Source organism: Rhagoletis zephyria, unplaced genomic scaffold (assembly GCF_001687245.7).
Source record: "Rhagoletis zephyria isolate East Lansing unplaced genomic scaffold, Rhagoletis_zephyria_1.1 Rzeph_scaffold_03833, whole genome shotgun sequence".
Lineage (NCBI taxonomy): Eukaryota > Metazoa > Arthropoda > Insecta > Diptera > Tephritidae > Rhagoletis > Rhagoletis zephyria.
This window is the reverse complement of record NW_016160916.1, coordinates 7,030-30,350: the sequence shown is the minus strand read 5'-3', so window position 1 is coordinate 30,350 and position 23,321 is coordinate 7,030. Positions and strand designations below refer to the sequence as shown.

Genomic DNA, 23,321 nt, shown 5'->3' with positions numbered 1-23,321 from the left:
GCATTTTTTTATGCTAAGTAACTTATCCCTTTCATATAAGCAAAGTCTTAAAATTTTTCTCTAAGTAAAAAAAAAAAAGAAGAAAATTACAGTTTTCATATGTTGCACGTTTCCGGTTATAAATATGTATTTTTCGTGACCAGGCCATATGTGCGCTCTATGCAAATTAGTCACTTTATATAGCCATTTATGCATAGAATCAAATGCCAGAGACTACCAGCACATGTTTTAGGTAGCTTACAAATACATATAGTAAACGTACATGTAACTTTGTGCGAGCGCAAATATGCTGTAGTGCAGGGGGTTCAACGCCACACGCTTCCCTCGAACCATTTGCTGCCATTCAAACGTTTATGTTTGTTATTTTTATACAACTGGCGCGACGTCGTTCATTCAGCTTTGCAATGCTGTCTATTCAACTGTCTATCAGCAAGAGCATGAGTATGAGTATGAGCTTAGCTGTGCTTGTCGCTTTTAAGGATCGGTATTAGGTATAAACATGAATATGACTAAAAAGCTATAAAAATATCTATGTAATATATGCAACTAGAGCAGTATGGAGGTTGTATAGGAAATTAAAACAACAAAATTTACGTTCAAAGTAAAAAAATTTTGCGTTCCTTGAGCTATTCAGCGGCATTGAGAGGATGCCTATTAGCAGAGCGTAGCTGCTTTATGCCATTTTTGTTTTATTCAGCTCTATTCAGCTACTTAAAATGTAATTCAGCGCTTATGGAAAGATTTTTTAATGTATAAAAACAGCGCAGAACTATTAGAAATTACATTTGGACGTGTTTTAAGCCCCTGCTGGATTTATATAAAGGAATCTATTTAGTGCCTGGCCTTTTTGTATTGCTTTATAAAAGAAAAAAGCTAAATATGTGTCTTAATTAGCAGTGAGAAATGATCTGAACCTCCTCAGATCGAATTCAGCTCCATTCAGCTGGTGCTAATTTAATTCAGAGTTAGTCAGCAAACGTTAGAGCTTAGGCTTTGATTGTGTTAAATTCGATTTTAAAATTTGAAGCTAGTATTTAGTAAACTTAAAATAATTCAGCGGCCACATAATACTTTCTAATTTGTCAGATTTATTCAGCTGATTAAAATGTAATTCAGCGCAATGTAAACACTATATATTTGTTATAATATTTATACATACCTATATATTGTTGAATTTACTTTTTTTATACTGTGTAAAATTTATTCACCGCAATTATACGGCGAGAATATAAAGAGGGTTTAATAGTAAGCTGTTTTTTTATCGATTTTTTTAAGAATTGAATGCTATTTTGTGAGTTTAATTTTTACTGTACTCATGAGTTCTAACATTTTAGGATATCTTTCAACCTAAGGCATAGCTTTTAGTAAATTCAGAACATCACTTGCTTTTAAGTAATATTTCGAAAACGAATATATTTTTTCATTGGGAAATCAAAATATTAACAAATGGTTACAATATAGGTATAATTTTCACGTTTTTAATAAACGATTTGCTACTTAGTATATTATTTTAATTATAATTTAGTTCAAAAATAACTCAGCGGCTTACTTTTCTAGTATGACGTTTGGTATTTCCTTAACTACACAGAAATGTTGATGTTGACCGCCTCTATGTGATATTCAGCCCATTTTTTTGCTATAAATTGGAATTGAAATTTCTTTTCTACATATATATTGCACCTAGCTTCTTACATTCAGCTCCTTGAAATGTTATTCAGCGCGATGATTAATACTAAGCTTCTTAAATTCCATTTAAACTTATTTGGTCCTGAATTTCTTGTTGGGCTCACGAAATGAATTTTGAGGTTTAAAGCGCATATTTACATATTAACTTTTTAAATATGTACACATTTTCATACATATGTACATGCGTAGATTGCATATGTACTAGGGCGGGTCAATTTTTTTTTGATAATGCACGTTTAGCATAAGAGGATTGTACGTGTAATTCTAAGCAAATTTGTCGAGGAAACCATGAGTCTAAAATTAATTCGGAGTTTTCCAAGTTGCGAAAATCTGTGATATACGCGCATAGCCGAAAAAATCTCCGATGTAAATTGACCCGGCCTAATACATATGTACATATATGTACTATAGTTACATATGGACAACTGTGCTTTGTCGTTTATAACTTATATTATTTCGTTATAAAATAAATACATAGATAGTAGTATAACCACAGCCAGTCAAGCATTGAATCCACACTAACTAGGACATATAAAAGGATGCCACTTTTTTGTTATTGCAAATTTGTTACATTTACATGGTAATTTAAAGTTTATACCAGATATTAACTCAAATCTGCTGTAAAATGGAAATTCTCGTTTACTAACAGCTACACAAAGTAATAAGCAGCCGGACATGTTCATTCATGCCTTCACAAACACAAACACACGCTGAGTGAATATGCAAATGCTGAATAGGTATGTATATGTGTATGTTTATATATGTACGTAACGGACATCCTACATTTTTATTGACGTGCTATGCGTTCAGCCATCAGCTACAATAACTTTAACTAGCAAATGATTCGCATCTTCCGCTGAGTAAATGATATTAGAAAGTGCTTTCGTATATATGTAAATATGCATATTTACAAACATATTTACATACGCGTATATGTACTTATGCATGTATAAACATTTAATATTTCGAAGTGAGTTCACATAGTCTAATCATTTAAACTTTTTGAATGCTTTTAGTGTAGCAGACATTTCTATATCCGCTTGCAAGTAGCAAGTTTCTGCAAATAGCAGGCAATCTCGGTTACGTTTGTTAGTTCAACACTGTTGCAACATTGCCACTTACTTGTTGCCAATTAAAATGTGTAACTTATTCAATGAAATTATATGGTTTTTTGCACTTTGTAGTCGCATGCAAAAGAACATTTAGAAGCATGTAATTTAAAGTGACAATTTTTTTCTAACCAGTGGACTCCATTGAGTATGAGTGATATGCAGTACGTACATGAATTTCGAAATGCAGATATTTCAAGCATATTTCTTCTGTTAATGTAAATAGTTAGTCAGGGTATGCAATTCAATTCAGCGCCCTAAAAGTTAATTCAGCGCGAATTATTACGTATGTACGTTACTCAGCGACCTTTTAACAGTTTATCTGGCATTTAGGCATGCTTACAAAAAAGTGTTTTTGAATTCAGCGCCTTAAAATTGCTTCTTTGGCACGTAAATAAGCTTGCACTTGAAAATATTTTCCATTGCCAGTGTTGTATTACTTAAACCAGCGCAGTTATATTTAACTTAGTTTGAATTGTTTTTTAATTTCTAACCTTAAAGTTAATTCAGTGTTACAGAAATCAGTAAAGACTGCACAATTCAGCGCACATTTTTAAATTTACAGCATATTTTTGAGTTTGTAATTAGATCTATTACATATATCTAATGTATTACCGTACGAATTATTGTAAATTTTTAGTTTGCAATTACAAAGTATTTTACAATCCAATTAATAGCAGGTACGATTTTTATAACGTACTGGCTTTGTTCTCTGAAAAACTTTTAAACCTTACACAAGAGTGTGCTTCTTATCTTACTCAATGCCTTTAAACTTTTATTCAGCGCATTGTTTCGGTAATTAATTTCTCAGCTTACAGTATTACATTAAAATTCAACGCTATTCAGCGCCATTCAGCTCCATTCAGCAGTCAAAATATTCAACTAATTCTCATTTTCTGATAGTTTTTTACATAAGCAGTACTTCTCATTCTATTCAGGGCCCTTAAACCTTTATTCAGCGCATTGTTTCTTTCATTAATTTTTTAGCTCAAAGTTTTACATCAAAATTCACCGATATTCAGCGCCATTCAGTGATCAATAAATTTAACTAATACTCAACTTCTTCAATTTTTTACAGCAACGGACTTTAAACCTTTATTCATTATTTTTTCTCTATTTAATTTCCCCTACTTAAACTTGTACATTAAAATTCAGCCATTCAGCTCAATTCAGCGACAGAAAAATTCAAATAATTTTCAATTTTTAACTTGTTGCTTAAAAAGTTTTCTTCATCCTTTCAACAACATGCATTGTTTCTGTGACTCATTATTCAGCTTAAAGTTTTACGCTAAAATTCTCTGCTATTCAACTCATTTAATAGCTTAAATTGTTTAACTTACCTTATCATTCTTCACCTCTTCCAACTCCAATACCTCGGCGGACACTTTCTGTGCATGCCGGTCCACACCCGGACTGAGTAGTACCTCCCAGGTGAGTGTTGGTTTCGGATTACCACCCTCGCTGACGCACGCTAAATTCAATTCGGAATTCTCTTTGACTGGCACAAAAATATTGCCTGCATCTAGGCGCCGTGAATCGATCAGCAAATATGGTGGCTTTGGACGATCTGTAAGCAATTAAAATGAAAGAAAATTAATTAGAGTTTTAATTCTATGGTGCCTTAAAAGTGAGCTGATAAGAGTTTGTACAAAAACAGAACAAAACCAAAAAAAAAAATTGAGAAAAAAGATTTTTTGAATTGAAATTTATTGGCCACCAAAGCATGTAAGAAAAAGGCGGTAGTAGTTGCTGAGCAACAATGATATGAGTGGACATCCAAAAAAGTATGTCAAACATAAATTGCACAGACCGGCTGTAGCAAAGCTTTGGTCAAAAAATAAATTCTTGGTCATTTAAAAAGTTTTTATCGCTCATTTATATTTGGTCCTTCCTTGCGTTCCTCTTTGCTGACTAGTAAGTATCAGTTTGTAGGGCCGCTTAATGCGGCTACTAAATCCAACCGTGCATACATTCTACTCTCTACTCTACTTCTACTCACCGGCACCCACTCGCGCTCTCCGCATAAATTCTAGCTATTCAAGTTGCAAAACTTTTCGTTTGCTTTTGGTTTTTTCTTTTTTTTTTCTTGCTAGCCAGCCTCGTTTTGCAACGTGTATTTTAACAAGAAAACTTTTCGCAACATGCCAACGCAGCGCGTTTGTATTCACAGCAACTTGCACAAGTTGATTTACTTGTGTGTTAGTGTGTCGATGTGTATATGTATTGGCATGTCCTGTTTCGCTGTTTGTGTCATTAACAACATCAGAAATCCTTGTCAGTATTCGTATTATGTAATATAGTTGGTGTGCCACAAACGTTGACCGGGCACAAGCCAGCGCCAAGTGTTGCCAAAGTGCGCTGTAGTCAACTTTTAATTTCAGGTCATTTCATTCAGCGCAAGTAGTATTCAGCGGATGAGAATTGAGGATGGTCGCTTGCTTTTGTTGCATTGTGAGAAAAAATGCATCCGGATTACAAATTAGTGTACACGACATGTAATCAGTTAGAATAATCTTACTCAGCTGACTTTGGTATCTAAAAAATTTATTTAAAAACAATTTTTAATCCCCGTTATAAAAATATGCTTGTGATTAGAGCTTTTCAGCGCAATTTAGCTGAATGATTAGAGAATTCAGCAAAATAAACATTATTTTGAAGCTAAAAAATTAACTAAAAATATAACAAAGCGGGAAATATTCATGCGGATCGCCGATTGGTATACTTGGCATATAACCACGGCAGATAAGCTGGTTTTAGAGCAATTCATCGGAATGTAGCTAATTTTGCAATCTAAAGAATTAACGTTTAAACGATTTTATATGCTATTTGTAAAACCTGTTTTGGAATTTAAGTTTTTTTGGGGCGATTCAGCGGAGTCGTTAGAGAATAAAGCGAGAAAAAATTTATTCTGAAGTTTAAAAATTAACTAAAATACTATTTACGAGAAAATATTCTTTCGGCTTTTAAACTAGCCCACTTGGCATGTATTTATTTAATTGAAAGCAATTCAGCGGAATTCAGCTGACTGTTATATAACTACAGAACTTACTTAGAAACAAATTTGTGGCTAGTTTTAAAACATGTTTGGTTCTAGAGCTTATCAGCGCAATTCAGTTGAGGGATTAGAGTTATTCGGCGGAGTGATTAGAGTTTTTCGGCGAAATTCCGCCGATCGACAAAAGTTATTCAGCGGAGTTCAAAAGGTATACTAATCATTGTATTTTTGGTTTCAAGCTTTTGAATCAAACAATTTATTAATAGTTGGTAATTCAGCATAATTCAGCGTCTAATTTATGTATACTTTTATGAAAAAAGCATATAAATGAATTATAGTCATTGAAAGATCGATTTTTTACTTTGAAATAAAAAAAAAACAGCTCGAATTATGCAATTCAGCTCATCCAAAACTTTTCATACATTATCTCCCACAATAAAACTTTAAATTTCTCTCAGTGCACACTACAAACTTACACAATTTCAAAGTAAAATCCCTGCCAAAAGTTGACCAATTTATACTGGTATTAAAATTGCGTTGTAAAATCCACGCTGATAGCTACTTAGCGGCTGTTATGCCTGTGTTAACGCGAACTTGTACCATTTTAGCCCGCTCGGCCAGCCCTCCCTGGCCACCATCTTCACTAACTACTCCACACCCACTTATTTCTCACTCAAATTGCAGCATCATATTTTGCCCACTCAACCGCCGCCTGCAACTGCTTACTCATCTACTATACTCCGCCCCCCACAAAAGAAAATAAAAAAACACACACAAAACTTCCAAACCATAAACGTCCTGCTTTAATACTCACCTAACACCACCAATTTTACGGGTCTCGCATTCTCGGTGTATCTGCGCGAATTCTCCGCTTCACATTGCCACTTGCCATCGTCCTCGAGCATTACATTTGTGATGGTGAGTGCACCATTTGGCTCTTTAATGAAACGATAATCGGTGGCGCGTGAGGTGCGATCCATGGCGTGCACCACCTGCGGATTAAAGAAAGAGAGAGAGAGTGAGAAACAGTTTGAGATAATAAAAAGAATTTGAACAAGCAGCGTATTAAATGACATAGAACAAACAGTAGATATGCATAGCTGTTGTAAGTAAGTAACGGAATTAGTAAACGCGTGAAAATTTTGCGTACCGCTCAACGTGTCGCTTGCTCACTCATTCACCGAGTGTAGGCAGTGGGCGTACGACCGTAAATCCGTAAAGTTTAAGTCGTTTATGAGCTGCCTTAATACCTGTTTTGAAGTTAGTATATATTTTTGTTTTTGCAACGCGAACTAGCCTTATCTTTGTTTTTGTTGTCTTCGTTTTTGCGCTCATTTTCGTCCATTGTTATCTGCTGTTTTGCAGTTATGGCAGCGGAAATTGTTCACACGAAAGTCTTTAGTTTATTGTGCGCAATGGTGCGCTATGCATAACTAAATGGAAATTACTTGTGCTCGCTTGCTGGTATGTATGTGCTCTGACGCGCCGAAAATTATGCAATGCATTACATTTTTTGTTTGTTTGTATTCTCTCATTTATTTAGCGCGCACTAAGCGTTGCTACTTAAGAATGTTAAGCTCTTGTGAATAAGCGCTACACCTACTCGGTGTCATTTAACGGATTTTAGATAAGTGCTCAACTTTTCTTGCATTTTTGCTTCTACATTGTTGCGAACTTTCGAGTTGCTCGTTTAGCTGTAGTGCCGCTTTTGAAAATTAAGACCAAGTGTCTGAAGTCGGTAATATGAGTTGATTTTTTCGAAGGAATTAAGTGCCAAAATTTATGTGAGAGCAGAATTAAATATTTTTGTAATTAAAACCATACGATTAGTTTCATATAAGTATATTCACCGCTATTCAGCAGAAGTTTAAATCTCAATTTTGAGCTAAATAATAAATTATGCTTAGAAAAATTTGATGCAGCAAAAATCTAAGGATTTTTATCTGGGCCTAGGGTAATATCAGTTTTGATTTGACTGTTTTAAATTTTTATATTTGTTTTTCGTTTTTTTAATCACTTTTTTAAGTTTTTATTTTACTTTAAAAAGTTTTGTCTTTTCTTCGTTAACTTTTATTATTATTATATTTTAGATTTGATACACTTTTTTATTTTGCTTTCTCTTGTTTTATATTTTTCGTTATATTCTAATTTTTTTATTATTATTATTTCTTTTCTTNAGAATTTGAACAAGCAGCGTATAAAATGACATAGAACAAACAGTAGATATGCATAGCTGTTGTAAATAAGTAACGGAATTAGTAAGTGCGTGAAAATTTTGCGTACCGCTCAACGTGGCAGTCGCTTGCTCACTCATTCACCGAGTGTAGGCAGTGGGCGTACGACCGTAAAACCGTAAAGTTTAAGTCGTTTATGAGCTGCCTTAATACCTGTTTTGAAGTTAGTATATATTTTTGTTTTTGCAACGCGAACTAGCCTTATCTTTGTTTTTGTTGTCTTCGTTTTTGCGCTCATTTTCGTCCATTGTTATCTGCTGTTTTGCAGTTATGGCAGCGGAAATTGTTCACACGAAAGTCTTTAGTTTATTGTGCGCAATGGTGCGCTATGCATAACTAAATGGAAATTACTTGTGCTCGCTTGCTGGTATGTATGTGCTCTGACGCGCCGAAAATTATGCAATGCATTACATTTTTTGTTTGTTTGTATTCTCTCATTTATTTAGCGCGCACTAAGCGTTGCTACTTAAGAATGTTAAGCTCTTGTGAATAAGCGCTACACCTACTCGGTGTCATTTAACGGATTTTAGATAAGTTCTCAACTTTTCTTGCATTTTTGCTTCTACATTGTTGCGAACTTTCGAGTTGCTCGTTTAGCTGTAGTGCCGCTTTTGAAAATTAAGACCAAGTGTCTGAAGTCGGTAATATGAGTTGATTTTTTCGAAGGAATTAAGTGCCAAAATTTATGTGAGAGCAGAATTAAATATTTTTGTAATTAAAACCATACGATTAGTTTCATATAAGTATATTCACCGCTATTCAGCAGAAGTTTAAATCTCAATTTTGAGCTAAATAATAAATTATGCTTAGAAAAATTTGATGCAGCAAAAATCTAAGGATTTTTATCTGGGCCTAGGGTAATATCAGTTTTGATTTGACTGTTTTAAATTTTTATATTTGTTTTTCGTTTTTTTAATCACTTTTTTAAGTTTTTATTTTACTTTAAAAAGTTTTGTCTTTTCTTCGTTAACTTTTATTATTATTATATTTTAGATTTGATACACTTTTTTATTTTGCTTTCTCTTGTTTTATATTTTTCGTTTTATTCTAATTTTTTTATTATTATTATTTCTTTTCTTTTGTTTTAAATAATTTAAATTTTATTGTTTTTTTTCACGTGATTTTATATTTCATAAAGTTTTTTACTTTATTATAAATTCTTCTGTTTTATTATTAATAATTTTTACATTGTAGTATTTTTAATTTTCGTTGTTTCAGTTTATTATTTTTTAATTATATTTTATTTTACTTTATTTAATTTATTTTATTTTATTAAAATTTTTCTTAAATTAATTTTTCAGTTTTTTTTTATATTATCAATTTCTGTTTTATTGTAATTTTTTACTTCTATTTTATTTGATTGTTTTACTTTTCTTTTATTTAATTTTTTGTTTTTATATTTTTATATCTTTTATATAGATTTTATTTAATGTTTGATTGTTACATTTTTATATTTATTTTTAAGTTTTTTTACCTTAAAAAGTTTTCTCATTTTCTTCCTTAATCTTTTTTTATTATTTTTTTAGCTTTAATACACTTTTTTTATTTGGCTTTCCCTCATTCTATATTTTTTATTTTATTCTTAGTTTTTTATTGTTATTATTACTTCGTTTATTTTATTTATGTATTTTGTCTTAGTTAAATTTTGTTTTAGTTTAATTTTCCCCTGATTTAATCTTCAATAAAGTTCTTTATTTTATCCAAATATTTTTTTGTTTCTTATTTATTTTTTTAGTTTGTTACTTTTTTCCAATTTGTTTTCCTTTAGATTTGTTATTTTTAATTTTTCGTACATTATTTTTTATTTGAATTTTATTTCTTTTTATCTCCTTTATTTTTGTAGTTTTGCTATATATGTATGTAGATAAGAAGATTAATATAAAATTAATCCTGTTTGTTAATTTTTATTATTTTGATGGTTAATGCTTTAAACGGCTTCTCACAATTTGGACTTCTTCGTTGTAAATTTCTTGTTTCATCTGAACTTTATTGAGTTTTTCGGTAATATTTACCAAAGAGATATGAATTCTTTTTTCTTGTTAATTTTGCAAATACAATTGCTATATTTGAACGTTATTATTATTGCAAAAATGATTTCTAGGAAAAATCTGTGCGCTTTTCGCATTTGCATGTTTACCTTTGGGTGGTTTGCCTTTGGCGGCGCATAGATTAGCAACTTTATCATAAATCTAATTGGTATGTAAATTAAATGCATTTCATTTTTAAATTAAAACACTATATGACAGTGAGTGTTTGTAGGAAGAGATAAATATTGAGTTGTTTTGAATTAAAATTAAAATATATATATAAACATATGTAGTATATATGTATGTGGAATTAAGTCACATGTAGTTGTGATGTCCTGAGCGCTATGTGGTTTATGTGAATAGTAGCCAAAATTATTTGTCAGTTAAATTTTTCTATACCTCCAGATAGATGGCAAATTCCACTCATTCAAACGAAAGTTGGAAAATGTGAATGAACACATCGTGCACATAAAAAATTTGCATACGCATATTGACGTGTCTACGTGTGCTTCGCTCATACCCTACGGCCATTTAATGCATAAAATCGCGCATATACTCTGCCATCATTTTGGATTTTTTTGTTATTTTCGTCGCATAAAATGGTTGCGCATTTGCCAGCGGCTGTGAATTGGCATGTGTTTGTTCTTATGTATGTACTTGTATGAATATATGTATCCACACTTATGTAGATACGTACATACATATATCCCACTGGCCATTTAATAGGAGAAAATCCGAAAAACAATGAATGGAACAGGTTTATGTGTAAAATTTTCCACTTATGTTTCCAATATTAATTTCGGCTGAAAAAATTTTGTAAGCCAAATTTTTTTTTTTTTATTTAAGATAGCTCTTTTTCAGCTTTTAAAATCTGAAATCGGCATAACAAGCAGCAGTCTAAATTACCATATAAAAATTTTGTGAGAGTATATTTTTTAACCAGGTTTATACTTCTCCAAGAATTAAGTTGTTCTGAAAGTTAGAGCGCAATTAAGCAAGTACTTAAAAAATTCAGCTCAGCTTTAGGACATATTTTTCGCTTGGAAATTTCAGTTCTATTCACTATTTTGCGTGTAAAATGTTTTTCACTAGTTTCTTAGATACAATTCAGCAAAATTTAACTGAAAAAATTATGTCTGCACTAACTTTTGTAAACTGACTTTAATTAATTTAATACGAAAATGAAGTTTTTTTGCTGCGTAATAAAATTTTTCCAAAAAATCACTTGTCCTTATCTGAAGCGCTCAATTCAGCAAATACTTGGAGTATGTATTGACAAAAATGTTAATTTGTTTGTTTGGGGTGCTTAATTCCCCATTATTCAGCGCTTAAACACATAAAATTTTATGCTTCGCAGAGATTTATCTTTATTAAATTTAAAATTTAAGAATGTTGATTTAATTCAGCATGACAACAGCTCGAGTTTTTGTATGCGTTTTTTATATATGAAACATTTAATGGAAAACCCAATTCTTTGTAAGGGGTAGCTTTCCTTGATATTTTCTACTACAGCATTGGACTTTTATACTCAGCACCAAAATTTTCGTATAATTTAGGAGAAGGTAACATTCAAGGAAACATTTTTATTCTACCTTGATACAAATCTTCTAAGTTTTAACGTATTCAGCTCGATTTTATTTTAAGTTGAAGTGGGAATAAAAGTTTTATAGTAAAATGTAAGTATTTAGTTCAATATATACCACGATTTTTGTCTCAAAAGCATTTAAAAGCCGAAACTTTGCCAATTATTATTTTTTATTTTGTCGTATTCAGCATTTGTCTACTCCAGCCATATGATTTTTAATGTTTTTCATATTCAGCGCAATCAGTTTGACTTTTATCTGTTCGTCTTGATTGTTTGTAAGCTTTCTGATTACAATATTGAATTTTATAAAGTTGTTTGCACATCGTCTCAGTTTAAAGTAGTTTTTTCTAATTCAGCGCGAGCTGAATTCATTTTAAAACGTACCGATTTCAACTCTTTAGAAACTTTCCACATTTTATTTGAATTATTTTTAATTCAGCGCCAGCTGAATTGATTCAAAGGCATGCCTTCTTATATTTTTTATATAATCAGCAAATTTATTTTCAATTATGTCTAGTTCAGCTCGCTCCTTTTTGGCTTTTCACATTTCGATTGTAATTTCAAGAACGAATTTAAAGTTTAGAACTATTCAGCGGTTATTTATATAGAATTGTTGAATTTATAGTTAATTGTGGTTTATTCAGATAAATTTCAACATATTTTTGAATTGACTTTTAAAGTGCATAGTAAGTGAAAAGCAGTGTTCATTATCCTTACTTGATTTGCATTGCAAAATTAAAAAAAAAGTGTAGACCAGTGTCTGTAGGAATTTAAGGTACACTACAAGTCGATTAATAAATTTATCTAAATTTCTGGAACTGTTTTTGGTTTTGGCTCTTGTGGAAGAAATGTCAACAAAATGCCCAAAAGCTTTCCACAAGAAACGCTTTTTCAGTAGTGGAAGGTGCCAGCATATCACTGCATGTAACTTTCTGTACTCGTATCAATGTCTATACATATTGATATTGCCACTCAAATATGTACATACATACATACATACATATCATACATACATATCATGCAACATGGCGGCATATTGCACTCATAGCTGTCACACCACCACTTACATACTTATTAATGCAAATGCCCATCTATGCGTTCATTTGGAAATTTATGAGCTTCATATGCTGATACTGCGGCTGTGGTGATGGTGGTGGCGACTATGCCGCTGAAGGTAATGGACCAGCCCAAGTGGCACACGCGCGAATATCGCAATTTGCCACATCTGCATATAACCTGCTGCACGAGACACGCCGCTCGACCGACGAGCGACCGACCGCATTTTTCGTATCGGCATTCAACCCCAGCTGTTGGCACATTTGCGTTGCATACAACTAGGCTGACTGGCGGGCTTTTTGGCAGGCGCAGGCGCAGGCAGCCGGCCAGTAGCCTATTTGGGCAAAAGTAAATATGTACGCAATTGTGTATGTGTTTGCCCAACGCTTACAGCTAAACCATAACAACAAATAGAGCGTACGTGATATTTCCTATGCCACATACGCACCACTCAGCACACAGCGCACTGTCGCTGCCTAGATTTATGTGTTTTTAAATTTGTTGACATTTCGTGTTTCGGTTTGTTGTTGATGCAACAGGGCGGTGGTGGTGGTGGTGAAATGTGGCGTTGCAAAACGAGTTCAATGCCTCAGGTAATGGCGCGCTTCCATGGGTTGTTTGAGTGAAACATTGGTTTATGCATAACTCCGTGTTGCATGCAACATTATTGGCGGTTAGTGGCTATGCCGCTGCCCCTGCCTGTGCCTCTACATTAGCCTCAATCTCGTCATTCACCTGCTACATGGCCAAAGCGTTAAATGAGCGTAGTAAATCGCTATTTGCAACAACAACAAACAAGCGTTGCTCAACGCATGCCTGCCAATACGGACAGCACTAAAAGTACGGTTACGCTATAAGCGTGCATGTGGCCTAAAAGTTTCAACCCACACCACCAAACCACCACCACCAACACCGCGATCACCGCCATCACTCCTGTGGCCTCATTTGTGTCCAGTGATGTGTGCAATAATGTTGCGGCTGATTGATTGCGTTTCACTTGGTGACATTGCCACCGATCGCTGGGCATGGCTGTTGGTTATGCTGGTGGCATGCCACTTTCACATTGGCAATTCGCCTATTGGATTCGGTTATGGTTTTGCTTTTTTCACAGCAACATTCAACATTTAAATGAAATATATGCTGATACAAACAATTTTTGTGCAAATATTTTACAGTATTTCACGCGAATTCATAGTATAATGCTCTCCAAATTGGTTTATTTGCAGTGATGCATGCCTAATAATAAGCTCATCAACGTAATGAGATAGCTGTGGATTATGTGAGTAGGGCAACAGTGCGCATGGCTGCAAGTTTCAGGGCATGTCGGTTGAATAGATTTAAAATTAATTCCAGCGTAAACCACCGCTTGGTAAGTGTAATATGATAACACAATCATGAAAAGCGAAAAAGTTGTATTCAACACAAACGCAATCAATTCAGCACAATGTTAGGCTAAAATGCTTTTGCCAAAAATTAGCTAATACACATATTCAGCGCGCTTTTAATCGATTCAGCGGATATGTAGTTTTCAAAATGAGTGGAATTAAACTTTTCCAACCCAAATTTGTTGGACACGGGAAAAATTATTTTGAGTTTGAAGGCAAACCCATGGAAAGGAAAATGTTAAGGACAAAAGCTTTAAAGCGATTTTTAGTAAAAAAAAATTTGTAAGCGGTATCATGGCTCACTTCCTACGATTGCTATTCCGCAAATTCCTTTGAATTCAGCTTATTTACTTTTAGGGGATTACTGCTTGAGTTAAAAGTAGTGTTCAAATTCATTTAATTAGAGGAAAGTTTTAATTCAATGCAATTTTAGTTAATTTAGCACAAAGTATTGCACGCAGCGATAGATTTAAGTTTTAAAGTTTAAAAAATCAAGTATTCAGCACACATTCAACAAATTCAGCGCACTTTAGTATCTACCTTAAATGGTTATGCTTAATTTTTTGTCAGCTAAAGTAAATGCTAGACTACAAAAACTTCTACGTATACAAGTGAAGAGCAAAAAATTATAAAAGAACTGAATTTTAAAACAGATCGCCTTTTAAATTAATTCAGCACATAATTTCTATTTGAAATTTTATAAATTTATCGTTTTATAAAGTCATAAAACTTCTTGTTTTTAGGATATTTTTGCAATTCAGCTGTATTCAGCGCATTATTTACATGCCTAACAAAGCATTCTGAAGTATTAATGTGCTATAAATATATATTTTTGGTTATTCAGCGTCGGTTAAGCAAATTCAGCACTTTTTTGCATATTATATACCTAAAAACGATATATTTTTTTAACAAAAATAATTATTTTTCAGCTCTTTTTTATAGCTTAAACTTTTTTTTTCTTGCGTCAATTGAATGAAAAGTATTAAATTAACTATTCTCAATACGAAATTTGTATTACCAGCGTACTTGCGATGGATTTATTCCATTGGATTTATTTCAAATTCACATCATGAGAATTATCTTAAGCAATCTTGCCGTCTTAGGTCAAGTCAATTCCGCGCTATTTAACTGTATTTGAGCAACGTTTAGATGTCTAGAAAAGCATCGTATGAAGCTTATGCTTTCTTTGAAAAATTATTGCAATTCAGCGCTTTAAAAGCAAATTCAGCGCGTTTCTTTTTTTATTTAAAAACGTTTATTTTTTGGCAAGAAGTCTCATTATTCAGCTCAGTTCAGGACAGGAATTTATCTCCAGCTTTTTATAAGTGACTTAGCGTAACTATGAAAAGCACGCTTTGTTTTATTCGCAATTCAGCTCACATTAAATCTATTCAGCGCATATAAATTTTCCAGCAGAATTATAGCTTTTGCACCTTTGCGCTTTATTCGTGGTATCTCTTCGCAATTCAGCTCATTTTAGATGTATTCAGCGAAAAATTTCTTAGTACTACAAATGGGCTCCTCAATATCCCATATAATTTAAAGCAGCAAATTTTTTAAACATAAAAATTTAGATTTTTTTATTTCTAAAATGTTTGTATATTTGCCTTATAGACATTTAGGCGCGCATTGAAATTCATTGACACGATCTCACTCATATAAAAGTTCTACATTTCCTTATTTTCACTTAAAGCCATCTTTCGTTGCATATCGCTTCATTACTTTTGGGGCAGCAAATATGTATATTTTACGCTTCCCTCAAGTGGCGTATAAGCCAAAATTTCTAGAGTTGAAGTCTCGTCTTCGACTCCTTGCTCATTGTTATGCCACCATTGGCCTCGAACTTCTATTTTCCTGCAACGCTTCTATCTGCTCGTCGTTTTCGCTATCTAATGTCAATAGTTTTCACCTCATCAATTCCTTAGCGATTGCAGCATGTAGCAAAACTACCAGCAAATGAAATCAAACTCGTACGCATACACTAACACGGCCACACACACATCTACAACACGTATGCTTGTGTGAGCCCCTGCATACATACTTGGAAGCATGCATTAGCAACACTTGCCACTTGCCACAAAATTCTGTAAGCGCTAGCAGATAAGAAGCAGTCAACTTGAAAAAGTAGAACAACCCAGCAAATGCAACTAAGGCAAAAGGAAGATAACAAAAGCACGACAAGACAGAGAAAATAACAACAATCTGAAAAACAATGCACAGCAATCGACGAGCTGTTGAAGGAAGACGGCTATGTGCAATGACAAGACGCGGGGCACCAAGCAGTCGAAGGACGAACGAACGAAGGAGCTAAGTTTCAAAGGCGAGGCAAATGCAGATGCAACAGCAGTGGCGGCAGCAGCTGCTGAGGAGCGTGTAAACCGAATTTTCGCGCAAAAACTTACGCTCAACTAAAGCGCAATGCAAGCGTGAACTCTGCTTTGTTGTGCTAACTGCTTGCGTTGTAGTTATCTCGTCTTTTTTTCTCTTCTTTCGCCTTCATTTATTTTTCGATTTCTTCGGCGCTGCTGCCGTTCGAGCGCTGGCAATTGCAGCTTGCAACACATGGCACCAGGCAACGCAGCGAGTTCGCACGACCACGTACATAGACTAGCTTTCTTTTTGGCGTTTTTTTTTTTAAATCATGCTGCTTGCCACATGCCACATTGCGCTGAGCAGCAAATGTGAAATTGAGCAAAACTTCTAAATTTCGTGTTTTCGGTGGTGAAATTTGATCTGCTGCCAGCGGTGCATTCAGCTATAGTTGAAATAACTTGCGAAAGAAATTGACTTCTTCATGCAGCAGATAACGAAGCTGGCATGAATACGAGTGAAATGAAATTTCAATGGATGACGCGGCAAGTGAGAATTGCTTTTGATTGCAAGTGTACATAGTGGTTGTGGCGAATATGGAATGAAGTTAAAATTAATTTCCACGAATGCTGTTACGATTTTTAATTCGTGGCAGCTTTAATTAATTTGGAACTTTTTGTAAGTTACAAAAAAGTTATTAAACACTGTGGAGTAGAATTGGAGCAACTATTCGTGTTTATTACAAGCGCTGTATAGCATTTGATATCCCAAATAAGAAAGTTACGGTACGCCTCCAGCAGTGCATTGCAATATAAACAGATGGCGCTGAAATCGTTTCAAAATCGCTTGTGCAACTTTTAAGTTAATTTAAAATTTTAGAATAAGCGAATTAAAGCCGCTGAATTGCATTAGGAGACAGTGGAAGCTGAAAAAATGGTAGTAGCTTAACATTGTGAGTTTCAAATGCAAGGTGTATGTAAGAAAAAGCTAGTGGGAGAATTTTTAAGGCAATTTATGATTTTTGAAAATGAAAGAAAATGCCGCTGAATTGCAAAGCAGTAGGGGAAAGTTGTGCTTACAAGTACTGAATAACGCTTCGAAACCGCAACTAAATAAATTGCAGCACAAGAGTGCATGGCGGTTAAACAGAAATTGCGCTGAATTCAGTTAAAAGCATGAGGGTGGTTTTGGATCCACCTCACGGGCTTAAAATACTGAAATCTACAGTATATGTGTCACTGTAGGCCGCTGAATTGCACAAAAGTGCAAAAAGGCGTAAATAACGTTTGCTGAATAATACTCTGTTATCACTAGCGGGTAAATTGCCGCACAGCAGTGCATTATCATATAAAAAAGAAGCGCTGAATTCAGTTTAAAGCAATTTATGCAAATTTTAAAGTAGACTAGCGAAGCAATGCCACTTAAAGCTGCTGAATTATATGAAGAGTAAAGAAGTGGTAGATCTCTTACTGGGAATATCAACATGAGACAATAAGGCATACAAATATGCCCCAGAGATTGGGGTATAATTGTAGTATCTTCATAAGTATGAAGCTTATTTATTCACAAAGTACGAAAATAATCTTTAGTCAACTATAAATCGTGCTGAATATCACACTTAAAAAGAAAAACATCACTTAAAATTGTTTTGCCAATGTTCTACGCTGTATTACGAAAAGCAATACTACGAACTCTGGTACGCAAGAAAAGTGCTGACTAAAATTGTGTTTGGCAATAAAAAGCAAATTTTGATTTTTCAATAAAAACCGCGCTGAATAGCATTCAAATAAGCTGAATAGCTGTTCCGTTGTTTGTATCAGATAAAACTGATTCAAAAGCGTTTTTTAACGTGTAAAGTATCGCGCTGAATTGCATTTTAAACTAAAATTTTGCAACAAAAAGTTATTGGAATCATACATCGCTGAGTTTAGCATAACTGTTGCCTAAATTTTTCTTGCTTTTCATATATTCAAAGTTTTTTTATTACTTTGCCACTAACACAGAAACCCCACACAAATAACCTCTCGAATGCAGATATGCAATTCCAATTTGAAATTTTGCTGCACATACAGACGTACATATGTTCTTCATGAACACCAAATCAATTCTGGCTATTGTTTGATTATGGTTGTCATATTTGATAACGGTTTACACACGGTGACAAATAATTTTCAGTAAACGTAAGCAAAATCTGTAGTGCCTCGCTCTTTGTGAGTTATTGTAGTTACTAAAACATTTATGCTTTTTTTTCAATACGTATGCTATACAATTTTTTTTTTTTTCAGTTTAATCACAATGGCACATAATTTTTGTCCAGGTAGCGGAAGGCATTTTCATTCATTTTTTTGTATGTGCTTTCATTCCAATGTGATTGCGTAATAAAACTATACACTTACATATGCATATACGAACAAACATATACATAGCTACCTAAAGGTGGAATGGTGCCAAGTCCATTTTTTGAAATTGTTCAGGAGAGACGAAAAGTCGATGTAGTTTCGCATTATCTGTAATTCTGCATCAAAAACTAAATTTTGGAAAAAGTGGACCTGGCACCTTTTCACCTTTAGATAGCGATATGTATGTATGTTGGTATACAAATATAAAAATTTAACAATAAAATCATGATAAAAAAACAACAAAAATAACAACAACAACAACTCAATGGGGCACTTCTTTTTAAATAAATTTTAATTTGAAATTTATTTAATTGAATACAAATTTTTTCTTAGCCGAATTTTTTGTAGTTTATTTAACAATAACTGCCAGTAACAAATAATCTAAAGTCAGACATTTAGCATATTTACTTTTTGTATTTTATATTTATTCATGTATTAAATTTTTGTTTACCAGTTTCAAAGCAAGTTTTACCCAACGCGGTTTGCTGAGTAGTTGGCAGCACTTTAATCTTGCACTAGGTCAGCATTTTCTTTTTGCTCTTCGAAAATTAATCAAAGCCGGCACTGTGTTTTTGGAAGTCGACGCGGAGATCCCTATGGCTGCGTCCACTGAACCTCCGCGAAAAAATAAGGGTTTTAGAGAGCACAATATTGTTGTGAGTCTAGAAAGGAAGCCATAGATATTTCAACTTTTGTGCTGTTGCAAAAAAAATCCGATAAAAACATGACATGGAGCCAACAAAAACAGAACAGAACAAGAAGTTATAATTTTGGCGACATACAGGACGCTATTATAGCTGTAGAACACTGCCCGGCTACCCCAAAAAATAGGGCGCATGAAACACTTTTCGTGCTACTGACCGAGACCGATAGGACTGAGCAAAAGTTATCTTCAAAAACACTTTCTTTTACTTTTTGGAACTTGGTCGGCATAGACTTAAATGACGCCATAACGGCCCTTTGGGTCGAAGTCTATCTCTATAAGGATCTGAATTAATAAAGCTACAGCCCCACCTAACTTAAAGGCAGAATTGAATGCAACGATCGTCATAGCATTGTTATGTCGTACAAGATGAAAGGGTTGCCACCGGGGGAAGTCCTCTCTTTCTTGCTTTGGACCGCTAGTTGAATGTGGATTCAATGTAGTTGACTCCAAATACAACCTAGTAAACATACTACTGGGCAGTATATAAGCGCAGGTCTAAACTGAAGTGGTAACAAACTGGTGAGCCAAGAATAGCTTTGAGTTGGCTAAGGTCGGATCATCTCTTGATGTATCCGAAGCAGAGACAATAAACCGCCAACGCTCATCGAAAGGGAACTGCATTTGCAATTCAGAAGTATGGCTGATACATTTTGGAAAATCCATTAAACCTGCAAAACTGTGAGGAATAAATGGCCGCTGTATAACAAAACAAAGACAGAGTAACTGCAAAAGAAGTCGAGAAAATATATAGTTAGGTTAACTGCAACGGTAAGTGGTCACTGGCCCATTGGCGAACATGCAACCTAAATGGGCCTTCCGTACAACCCACGCCTTAAGGAGATCTCTAAATGTACCATTATTAACATGAATATATTCATAGACAAATCTAAGTGGTTTGACGAAACTGACGAATCATAAAAGCAGATAATATAAGGGTATGAGAAAAAAGTATCAAAATGGGACTCATAGTGCTAATTGGATCCTAGGCATTTGCGATGTTTCTACCAATTAACTATCCGTGTTTCTACACTATGACCAGACCAAGGGTCAAGGATCATGCTCCACAAGGGATTTATTATTAGTTGTAGCTTCGACATTGAGAAATATTTCTATTAAGGACATAATAGTTTTACCACATCAGCGTCTGTTCCATTAAGTTGTAAGACTTCATGACCGAAAATATTACGAAGAACTGCCACACAATTTCAAATATGCTTACTAAAGTTTATGTTTTCAGTCCACAGAGCAATAGTAATTTGCTAAGCTAGGTAACACCACAAGAGACTACGAAAATTTGCTTTAGGAGGAGATTCTGAGTCGAAATTATGTACTGAAAGCTCGAGGCGTAAAGGTTCCCTAACCCTAATTCCAGATCAAGGTTGCATAACAGTAAAGATTCTGACATGTTGATGTAGGCGTGGATGCTCCGATGTGTACCTGCTTAAGCCAACCTGTGTCAGCTTAAGTTTTTGACAGCCAAACAGCCATATATGCTTTGTCCAATGAGTGGATCCACTTCTCTTCGCAGCAAAAACACCATAACGCTGTGCGATTTCCAGGCCACTGTGGGATCTGGCATTTACGACACCAGCGCCACACTTACCTCTCTTCCTCTACCGGGGTGCTTTAGCATCTCGTGAGTCAAGCGGAAGTGAGGGTCGAGAATTTTTCTTCAAGGTTTAGAATGAAATTTCAGGTGGCCGTGGCCTCACTCGCTTCCAAATTTTTAACTGCTTAACTAACTAACTAAGTAAAGAGTACACTAACTAACCGACTAAATATTTAGATAGCTAAATATTTAATTAACCAGCTAAGTAGCTAATTAGCTAACTTAATAACGTAGTAGTCTTTAATAAGTATAATAATTTTAGCACGTTTCCATTTTTTAGAACACCCTTTATTTGAAGTTTTTTTCTCATAATGTTTTATGTTTTCATTTAGCTCTTCTCTCTTTTAGTTATCATTGCTTCCATTGGTTTCCTACAAATTTAATTTGCACGTGACGTGACGGTTATGTGGGGATCTTTTTTTACCACTATTGTTTATCGTAATTGTTATTTTCTCTATACGTATGTGGTTTTTGCGCCGAATATAACTCTTCTATTGTGCAAACTCAATAACCACCCTATGCCAGTTATCACAGTCGAATTGAAATAACATTTGAATTGAGCAATAAAAAAGGTTATTGGAGAAAAAGTTTGAAAACAAAGAGCAGGCAAAAAAATTTCACCAAAAAGGACAATTCATAAAACCAACAATGCTGTCAGATAACGGTTAAAACTACATATATATGGACACACAGTTATGCAACAAACCCATGGAACACAGGTTTCAATTGTGTTTTATTTTAAACAACTATTTGCCGAAGCATAGTACGAGGATGACTAGCAGTTTATGGCGAGAAGAGTATAAAGTTATTATAACTACCAAAAGTAGCCAAAAAAGTAAATAATACATAATAACAACAACAAAAAATTTATGAAAAGCATAAAAGCTATACGCTGCCAACTGACCATTTGCCAAATGGCACAAAGGTAAATGGCATCGTGAAGCTGCAGTTGCCGCTACTAGTGGATGACAGGGCTACAGTGAGCCACCGAGGGCAAGTTGCATCACCTTTCCCCCACCTGCGTCATTATTATTTTGTATTTCGACAATTTGCCGTGCGTTGCCAATTCGTTGGGCGCCACTTTTTTGCGAGACTATTTTTTTGCAGGCCATTTTGCTTTTGTAACGCCACTTACTATTTAGTTGCTTTTGCTTTTTGCTTTTGTGTTTGCGTTTTTTCCCACTGCACAAACTTTTTAAAACTAACACAGAAAAAAAAGTAGCAAAAATTACGCACTGCATTCATTGCTGTAACTGTCAGCCACCACACTGTAATTGTATTTACGCTTCGTTGCAGCGCCAAAAAGTATGCAATGCTGACTGTGTTTATTTTTTATTTGTAGTAATTGTTATGCAATTTTTTTCTTTTTATGACAAACATTGTATACATTTTGTTTTTTTTTTGCCACACGTAAGTTGCAACAATTATAACTCAATCATAATTCTTGTTGAGTTGTTGAAAACTAATGGAAATTTTTTATTTGGTGGGTGATTTTTGATGGGCTGGGGGTCTTTAGTAGAGATTGTTGTGAATTGCAAGCATGGCTTTTAGATATGTTTTTTGGGTTATGAAAAGTGTATAAACGCCGTAAAGTATGCAATAAAATATTCAGTTTATGAAAAAGGTTAAAAAAGAAAAAGCCCTTATTTGCAAAATAGTAGACGTGGGCGATCGGAAGTAAGGACAATGAAATTATTGAAATTTTTGTTTGAAAATGTAAAATAAGAAACAGGTGCGCTGAATTGTATAAAATGAAGGTCTACAGCTGAAAAAATGGTTATTCGAGCTAAAAACTTAGAAACTTACCCTCCGAAGCTGGAATATGTGACGCTGAATAGTAATTACTAGTGCTGAATTGTAGTTAGTGCATGCAAGTTACAAAATCAACAGTTTTTGAAACAAACGGCGTGCAACTAACAGGAAGAAAAGCCTAACACAAGTGCATAATTAGGCGTAGAGGCAGTAAATTACCAAAAATAAACTGTAAAAATGGAGTTTCGTATCTAAAAAATTCTTATCAAATATAAGTTCATGGAAAATTTCCATCGAAAAATAAAAATTATACCACTGAATTGCACTTAATAACGCCGAGTTGTAAAAAAATGTAGCTAAATTGCAAAAACTGAGTCATTGTGGAAAATTTATTGGACAAAATAGGGAATAAATCCAGTAAACTGCGCTGAATTAAGCACAATGGCCTTAAACACAAAATGTAAATGC

The 23,321-nt window shown here is 34.1% G+C and overlaps 1 protein-coding gene across 1 annotated transcript in view; it reads right to left on the bottom strand.

Moving 5' to 3' along the window:
• The window catches only part of LOC108369764 (uncharacterized), a gene marked incomplete at its 3' end in the record, with an annotated part of 48,239 nt that overhangs the window by 18,647 nt on the left and 6,271 nt on the right, over positions 1–23,321 (bottom strand). Inside the window, exons 3-4 of the mRNA XM_017624945.1 lie at positions 6,605–6,782; positions 4,136–4,362 (exon numbers count right to left, since the gene is read on the bottom strand). Coding sequence (XP_017480434.1) covers positions 4,136–4,362; positions 6,605–6,782 — 405 coding nt within the window. The remainder of the gene's footprint in view (positions 1–4,135; positions 4,363–6,604; positions 6,783–23,321) is intronic.